At 40.6% G+C, this 9,004-nt stretch overlaps 1 protein-coding gene across 1 annotated transcript; it reads right to left on the bottom strand.

Moving 5' to 3' along the window:
• Positions 1 to 1,175: 1,175 nt before the first annotated feature.
• Positions 1,176 to 5,823, bottom strand: irx6a (iroquois homeobox 6a). The gene is made up of 7 exons (XM_070896927.1): positions 5,758 to 5,823; positions 4,581 to 4,844; positions 4,294 to 4,403; positions 3,795 to 4,105; positions 2,791 to 3,372; positions 1,889 to 1,997; positions 1,176 to 1,424 (listed from the first exon to the last, which is right to left on the bottom strand). Exons 1-7 carry the CDS (start codon positions 5,821 to 5,823, stop codon positions 1,415 to 1,417), a joined length of 1,452 nt encoding a protein of 483 aa, XP_070753028.1. The 3' UTR covers positions 1,176 to 1,414.
• Between the last annotated feature and the right edge of the window lie 3,181 nt (positions 5,824 to 9,004).

Raw genomic sequence — 9,004 nt, forward strand, 5'->3', positions numbered from 1 at the left:
GTGTTTTAGTTTTTGAACCAAAACAGAAAGTAGTACAAAGTGTACATCCCCTCGCCAGCTTTAATTATAAATATTATTTTTAGGTTATATATATATCAATCATCTAAAATAATCTAAAAAGAAAAAATATATATATATATACGTTCTGGTCTTAAATCTCGAAAGTAGACTTGTGTGAGTCATTTAAGTGACTGTTACAAAATCTAGTCCTTGCAAAATCTTACAATAAATGCACGCGTTAGCCCAGCAGCATTGCAACTTTCTTTGCACACGGGAACAAAGGACAATTATTCTCCTAATTCTGTCCTGCCTCTTTTATTCTAATGAACAGTATACAAGCAGTGTTGTCAGTCCTAATTAGTAGCAAACAATAGAAAAAGTTGTCGCTTTGCTTCTCTCGTATGTAAAGTGCACAATGACGGTTCATTGACTGAGCTTTAACCTTCGATGAATAACACGTCCTGCATTTCACCAATTAAGAACATTCTACCACATCGTAAAATGTATTTAAAAACTTCTGGCAATCGGGCAATCCTTAGTCTAATCTAAGATAACGTATATATTGGTACATGTTCAATGAAATCGCACTTGCAAAATATTTTCAAACCTCTTCAAATTGGTGCTGGGTATTTTTGTATGATTGTGTTAAGAGTAACAATTACAAAATTGATTCTACAAAATTGTCCGAGAATTCACGGGACCGCCAAAAATATTAAGACATTTCTAAGTCGTTAGTTTTTCAAATGCAACTTTTTAATTTTGAACTCTCAAAGCATTTCTTACAAGAACAAAATATCTATGTAACGCTTCAGCGATTTATATGATTAATTTAATTGCATAAAACATACCTTCGTTTTAAATAGGTCACCGTGAGTCTGCAGTTTTCACAATCATCACGTTACCATGGGCTTGACAAGTGTCATTTATTCACATTTCACAGCACCAACAAAAAAGGTGGGGGGGACGACTTCTATGTAAACAAGTTAAATATAAGAATCTGTGTAAAACGCAAAATAGTTTGAACCAAAGAGTAAACCGCAGCGAGACAGCGGCTTCAGAACATACTCCAGTTCCAACTTTCAAAAATAGAAAAATCAATGTGCGGCAAGATGTCGAGTGCTTTAATACTTATTAGAAGGTATATATCGCATAACAGCCCAACGACCTCCCCTGATTCTTGTACATTTTTTCTCGAGTATATCAAAAGTTCGTGCATGGACAAACGGTTGGAAGCGACGTTTCTGGTTTTGGAACAGGATCTTTGACCGCTGGTTGAGTCGAAGCGCATCCGTTTTAAAGTCACTGCCAGTGCTCGGAAGAAACGCATCCTGTTTCAGTTCCAGTGTATTGTCAGATCACTAGTGCATAAAATAAAGGAGTTGTGCGGGATCCCCTTGGCTTACATCGTACTGTACTAAACAAATCTGATTTAAAAAAAAAAGAATACGACACAATTAAAGGTACAACAAATCATCAGTGACCAGACCCGATTGTGGAAAGTCAGCTCGATTTTATCCTAGTAATGTTCAACAAATATATCAGTAGTCTATACTTATATACCAGCCTAAGCGTCGAATTGTAAATGAAAAGTATAGCTCGGAACAAGCGCCAGGTTATTTTTACAGCAGAGTAAGCATTCAATGACTGGTAGCTATTCTTCGAAGAACTACAGCCAGTGACTTGAAGCAACTTTCAAATTCAATGGAGCGTCCCAGCATTGGGCCTACCTCTGTTCGCGCTGGAATCAGTTAAGATATTTTAGTGGATATTGCTGTACATTTTACGAGAGGACTTTATATGAACGTAAGGCTCCAAAGAATGTAACTTTCGCAAAACCAATGAATTGGGAGGGTTGGGTGGGAACGTTATTAACTTTCACTCACCTTACCTCTTCAGCACAGCTCTGAAGGCTGTTCTCACTTTCTCTTCTTGGTGCAGTAGACATGTTTCGGTGATATCTGCTGATCGGAGATCAGTTTTCACATTTCTCACAAATCCTGAAAAACACAATTCGTTTTACAATACGTTTACGTCCAAATATCAAAATATTCAGAAATAAGAAGAAAAACGTGCATTTATATAGCGCCTTTCACAAACACCGGACGCTTCAAAGCGCTTTACAGCCAATGAAGTACTTTTGAAGTGTAGTCACTGTTGTAATATAATGTAATGTAATAATGAACAACTTAAGTTACCAGTCCTTCTTCCGTAGCTAAATTTTTATACACACACGCGCAATAAGGTAGGTAGATAGATAGATAGATGGGTAGTTAGGTAGGTAGGTAGATAAATAGATGGGTAGGTAGATGGGTAGATAGATAGATATCTAGATAGATAAATGGGTAGGTAGATAAATAGATAAATATATGGGTAGATAGATAGATAGATAGATAGATAGATAGATAGATATTTTGTGACTCTAATTCAATCTGGAACACGATGTTCTGTGTATTTGGTTATACTACGATAATGATAGCAATACTCGGCAATAAAGCACAGTTTGTAAAATTGTGGCACAACGTTTACAGTTTGAAATCGGTGTTTATCTCCTATTACTGCGCGATTTCCAAGCACATTCCATGCTATAGCTACGTCACGAAGTAGACTGGAAGCTAAGTGTTCGGTGTAATTAAGAGATGCCTTCATTTACATCTTGAAAATAACACATAGCACGTTGAGGGAAAGGGGGCGTTGGGCTGTTATTATATCGCCTTTCAGCTGCGTGTCCTGCCATTTTCACATTTTAAGGCACAGCTGGTGCGGCTGGAGATACAGCGAACGTTCAGGTACCTTCAGTCCCTGATGTGTACTGACAGTTGTCTAGTGCAGGGTATGAAGCACAGTGCAGCTGACCAGTGGCTACAAGCGTTTGCAAGTTGAATGCAGAAGTTCTCAGAATGCGGGCTGCTTGTGAAGAGTCTCCGAGAGAAATTATATCATCTACTTGGCTCACCGTGCCCTGGGACGGCCTTACCTCCGCGCAGTACCTCCCTGTCCGGGACTGGCCACTCTGACAACCCACCAGAGTATTGGAGGCTGCTGTGTGTGCCAGAGACCAAATCCTCGGCTTCTCTGCTGTCCCAAAGCGCTGCGGGAGATTATTCCTTGCTATTGAAACAAGTGGCTTATTCGTTATCGTTTCTAGAAAGTCAGACCCAAGGGTGGAATTGTTTTTCGAACAGGAGAAGGTGTGTTGATTGCTTTGAGGCGACACATTGCAGTCACTTTCCTCAGACTCCGCCAGACCTCTCCTTGGGTTGACCTCACTTGGTGTCTTTTCTTGGTCACTTTCAAGTTTTTCTGATTCATCATCTTCCAAATCGTCCAGATCACTCAATCTCAACTCTTTGTCATTTCTGTATTCTTTCTCATCTGTGTGCACATTCAAAAATATTAACATTTCTTTCTGTAATGTTTATGTTTACTTTATTTTTTTTACCATTGAACAACTTTTGAAGCATCCCTTTCTTAACATTGTAAGGACAAATCTGAATAATCCTTACCTTACAAAGTAGTACGCAATCTATATGGGGTTATCAGGACTCTGGTATCTAAAGGATGTCGAATTTGTTCATATTATGATGATCTATTAGTACTTTCTGTTAGATTTCTGAAACTTTTCTGAACTTTCCAATTGCACCTCACATTTAAGTTTCCCCCCAGTTATTTAATAATATAATTACATTTATGAAAGACAATCTATTGAGTCAAGGTCTGCGCGCTTGTATAGGTTCAGGTTATGCCCAAATAGTATATTACATAGTGCATGTGTTTGTAAATATGTGAAGTCCCACCGTTATCCATGCTATCTGTGGCATATTCCTCCCCGTCCTTTTTCTCGCGTTCCTCTTTCTTGTCATCCCCTCCTTTGTTTCTGGGTGACCAGGTCATCTTATTCTCCTTCTTCAACCTCCTCCTGGCGTTAGCAAACCAGGTGGACACTTGAGTCAGCGTCATCTTGGTGATGATAGCCAGCATGATCTTCTCGCCTTTGGTGGGATAAGGGTTCTTTCTATGCTCGTACAGCCAAGTCTTCAGAGTGCTTGTAGTTTCTCGGGTCGCATTCTTGCGTCGAGTGCTGCCATTGAAGTCCATGGTGCCGCATCTAAAAATAGGAATAAGATCAAAATCATCCCTTCCATTAAACAAAGAGTGCACGGGCATTTGACGGGCAGTAGATGGCAAAACTAAAGATCACTAAACACATTTAACTCCAAATCCTAATAATAAAAAAGTGCTTCCTCTCAATCATCTTTTTGATCTGGGGATGTTTGTTTTGATCAAAGGACCTACCTATCATACTGGTACTGCCCCAAGGAGTGCTCGTACGGGTAGTAAGCAGCTGTCGGAGCAATTCCCGAGTGCAAACTCCCAGTGCCATCTTTAATTTCATACTGCGAATTCTGCAGGGGAGGGATGGTGGGGTGGCGGGGGGGGGGGGGGGGGGGGTGAGAAGAACACACAAAATAGTCAAAAGTTTTTTTTAACCATAGTTCAAACGTGGGCGGCTTCGGCACATCAAACACTATAAAGGAATGGTGGTGGAAAGTCTTCTGATGTTCCCCATGGCCGCTACTCACCAGTGAGGAGTAGAGAGCAGAAGGCTCTGTGCTGTATGCAAGGTAGTTCCCGTAGCCCTGGCTGGCTGCAGTTGCATAGGGAGAGCTGCTGTACATGCCCAGCGCCGCGGCAGCTGCGCTGATCTCGGTCCTGGCGTTGGCCAGCAGTCGGTTATCATAGGAAGGGCAGCAAATGGCAGTCTGGGCCGGCCCAGCGGAGCTTTCAGACCCAGATCTGGAGCCGGCTTCACAACACGTCGTGCTGGGACTCGCTGACACGAAAAACTGGACGCAGAAAAGAATGAAAGGAGCAACCGTCATTTCAGCCGGAACACGGATCAGCCGAACAAACATTATAAAGAGTAGGAAAAGGCAGCGATGGATGCAGCAGTCGATATGCCTCGAAGCCAAATGCATTCAAAATAGATGACAAAAGCAGCATAAAGTGGAATTCCAGCAGAGTAAAGATATAGCAGGAGGAGAGAGTTTACATAGCAACGTTAGCGTTATGCGGTGGCATTGTGAAAATAAAACTAGTGTAAATTATTAAGGAAGCACGACAGTAAAACATAAAGGCAGAATGCCTTGCGATTCATGCTTAAGCGGAAGATAAAAGTATTTAAAGGCACATGCACGTTTCGGAAAATGCAGGGAAAATAATTATTGTTGCTGTGCAAATAGGCAAATAATAACGAAACAATGCAGTTTGAGGAACTGGCTATAGGGAGCGGGTGGTATACAAAAAACTGCAAATGCAAAATGCAATCAAACCAGCAAGAAATATTGAGCACAGAGATAACTACCTGGAGGAAACTATGTAATCAATACCATGCAAGTCAAATGAATAAGGTGTCAATGTGGTCAGAGAATGATAAAATATGTAAGTAACCTTATCCAGAAATAGTGCAACTTATTGCAGGTGTAGCATATAAGTCAAAAAGTAATGGTAAATAATAAGAGTAAATAATGGTCTGTTGCAGAATATTATGCAAGTATCAAGAAAACTGGCGAATTCAACATACAAACACGAAATAAATAATGCACCGTGAAAATTGCGACTCTATAAAAGGGGGGCTTGGTATATATAACGCATTATATAGAGAAAGTGAAACAGTTTCCAAAAAATACTAACGCGCAAAAGAATAGAGCGTAACGCCGAGCGTAGGTTAAACGGGTGCTAATCGCTGTCCATCCTTACCTGTGAAGTCGGGTTGTAGGGATATCCGAATTGAGAGAACGACATCGCTGCTCCTTTTGTTACCATAGGCAATATTTCTTTCTGATTGATTGTAATCAAACCTAGTTCAAAATGTGGCTTCTTCCAGATAAACGTGCACGCATGGCCTTTGGCTTAATAATAAATGATTCAATTATAAATCTGAAGACGCCGTAAGCGGGCAGTTCAAAGCCTATCGGTGTTCATCTCAAGGCAAAATTATCGATTATATTTAGCTGAAGAGGGTTAAAAAGACATAACGGAAGTGCTGCCAGATATCGAGTCTGCCGGTTGCATTATTTGCTGGTCTATAGTTCTTTAGCGTTCATCCATGGAAGAGTATCAAAGTGACGTCACATTAATCCCGAATCGACATGACAGAAAGGATATAATAATGTCTTTGCCAATCATATTTAACATCTAATATTCTTAGATGCATTCAACACTTGTTTCTAATGTTTTCAGGTTGTTTTCTGATGTACACCGTCGGCTGCTGAAGTACTTGGAAGCCTTATTGTCACTTTACAACATTACAAAATATACAGAATTAAAAGGTCACAGCAACAACAATGTTTCGGAAACCTCGGTGAATTGAAAGGTTGTCTTCAAATGCGGCATTTTGTACCAGTGCACCTATTAGAAATGTCTTCAATGCCCAACTCAACGTAAAGGGATATATCTGAACATCATTCAGTTCAACTTCACTTAAATACAATTGAACTACTTAAAACATCTCTTCTGTACAAATCATATTAACACGTGTTCAGATTTAGTATCTTCAATGCAGTTTCATCTCTAAGTTATTTTAAATCACTCCCAATCTCTTATTTTTAATGTACTCAAATTCATAATGAGGTCACTATCTTTATAAAGTAACATTTCTCCCTTAAAAACATCGAGATGGTGGTAATCAGCATGAGTTTGAATAGGGATGAAAATATACAGTCCAACCCGTATGTGTGCTCAGGCCATATTCTGTTGTAGAATGTGGGCCACACGCTGTTTTTCGTGAGCTCCTAATTCCAACCATTTTCGCCTTAATTGATTTATTTCGTGACAGCCCATCTTTCTGCTCTTTCCACGGCGTTCTGAAACAAAGTTCTAAAGACGTCAACCAAAATGAAAATCAGAGCGAAGATGCAATAAATTAAAGTTCAAGCTGACACAGAACAGGCGAGGGAGGTGTGCAGTACCCAGGAGAGACAATTGTTTAACCTCGTCCACTAGACGACAGCTAATAATCAAAAAAATGGAAGCGGAGCCTTTGGGTGTCCTGGAGCAGACTCCCTCTCTCTCAAACCGTCCGATCCATGGCCAAAGGGCCAGCCACTAATTAATGATGATGATGTATCCATTTTTCTCTATTAGAGCCAGAAATGGTCCCCAAAGAAATGAATATATGGCTTTGACAGGTCAATGGTGGGTGATTGATGGCTGCCTTGAGACCGGCGTGCCCATTATGAGCAGTGCGTAATTGCATCAATTAACAAATGGAAATTGGGGAGTTGTTTAACCAACGACTTACACCGGGAAAAAAAAATCAGCCTTTCAGCTCCGATCATCCAGACAAAGTTTTCGCTCGTCACTCAGAGCTATCTGCTCTGGTCTAATTATGGCCGGCGAGAATAACGATTTGCAATATGTTTAAATTAATGAAAGTGCTGTAGGCTTTTACGCGAGGTGTAAGGTCGCTCGGATATCCATCATCTTCAAACTTTTAACCAGACTTGGAACCCTTAAAACACGTACATTTTGAGGACAATTTATTTTGAAATGAACAAAAGATTGCAATCCCCATTCCAGACGGACATGCCCCGTCCAGGCAGCGTTCCCCTCCGCTCCCGTCCTTGCCGTTTCATCGCTCTGTTTAACTGTAGAATTTTACTTTCGAAGTCCCCGAACTTCTAAGGAATTCTTGGGGATCATTGTGCAAAACTTGCCGGCGATTATTGGGTTAATCTTCCCCCCTTACTTTTTCGCCCTTTAACAGATTCCAATATCTGCCTCCAACGTCTGACCTTTCAGTCGTGTCCCTCTCTCCTATGTATCCACCTATAATTAACATGTCACGCTTATTATTGATTATGAAACTTGTTATAAACTTCACCAGCTAAATGGGACAGGTTCTGCAGTAAACACATAACAAACATATCTCAGCCATTTATTTCCAAGCAAAGTAAAGGGGCAAAGAAGCCCTTGTCACTTGGGCAGTACTATGTGGTGTATTTGGTCTTTTGCACTCTTCCGGGCGCGGTTAGATCTGTTCAACGCCACAGATCACTCGCTGTGCCGGCCCGGCGAAGAGCTTGAAAGAGGTGCCCCCCACCCCACCCTCCGTGGCCCCGTCTTGTCAAAAGCCGTCCACCGCGTCTCGCCGTAATTACCAGCTTCCTCTAACAGTGGCGCAAGAGAGCTGCTGCTGCACCACAATAAAGTGTCCAAATTCGTAATCAGATCAAATAGCGGAAGGTGTAACTACAGCAGCGCTCTTTAATGGGATTTAAAAGTAGATCAACGTCCGATTGATTGTCCTAGAAATATCATGGCAACAATTTCAGTTCTTTTATTATGTCTCTGATACATTACAATAAATCTGTTTTACCAATGGACCTCTGCAAATTTAGCAGAAAAAGCTCCAGTCCAGTGAATTCTAAAAAATAATTAAAGCGACTAAACTAGGAATATTCATACTTTAATGAAATAAATATTTGCAAATTGTTGTCGTCAATGTACTTAAAAATAAATTATCCGTTTAAAGCTATTTAATAGATGTTCTCCAAATATATCAATACACTCAGTCAAGAACAACTTGCATTTATAAAGCGCCTTTAATGTAGAAAAAAAGTCCCAGTGTGCTGCACAGGAGGCGTTATTAGACTACGCTTGACATCAAGCCAAAGAAGGAAACATTGGGACAGTCTTCAAGGAAGAGAAAAAGGTGGGGAGGGTGAGCTAAAACAAAGAGCTCTATTTAGCAAAGTTTCCTGGGATCGGTAATGATGTACACTGTAAACAGATATAGAAATAGATATCAAGAATGTTTAATTCTGGTTTCACACACGTCCACAGATTATTGCGTAACCGACATAGAGGATTTTAATATTCCCAAAACCAGTACCCACTCTGTTCAAAAACTAACCCTAAACGGCGACAGTAAAATCCAAAGGGAGGCAAAGGAAGGAGCTGTCAAAAGTCTTCACTTCGGGATCTTTTCGTGTCGTCCAAAGTC

Source organism: Pristiophorus japonicus, chromosome 13 (genome assembly GCF_044704955.1).
Source record: "Pristiophorus japonicus isolate sPriJap1 chromosome 13, sPriJap1.hap1, whole genome shotgun sequence".
Lineage (NCBI taxonomy): Eukaryota > Metazoa > Chordata > Chondrichthyes > Pristiophoridae > Pristiophorus > Pristiophorus japonicus.

Bases quoted from the DNA above. Each gene is read 5' to 3' on its own strand.
- irx6a (XM_070896927.1), bottom strand. From the start codon at position 5,823: ATGGTAACAAAAGGAGCAGCGATGTCGTTCTCTCAATTCGGATATCCC. The intron at 4,845-5,757 runs GTAAGGATGGAC...TTCTGCGTCCAG, and splicing joins CCTACAACCCGACTTCACAG to TTTTTCGTGTCAGCGAGTCC. The intron at 4,106-4,293 runs GTAGGTCCTTTG...TCCTATTTTTAG, and splicing joins GGGCAGTACCAGTATGATAG to ATGCGGCACCATGGACTTCA.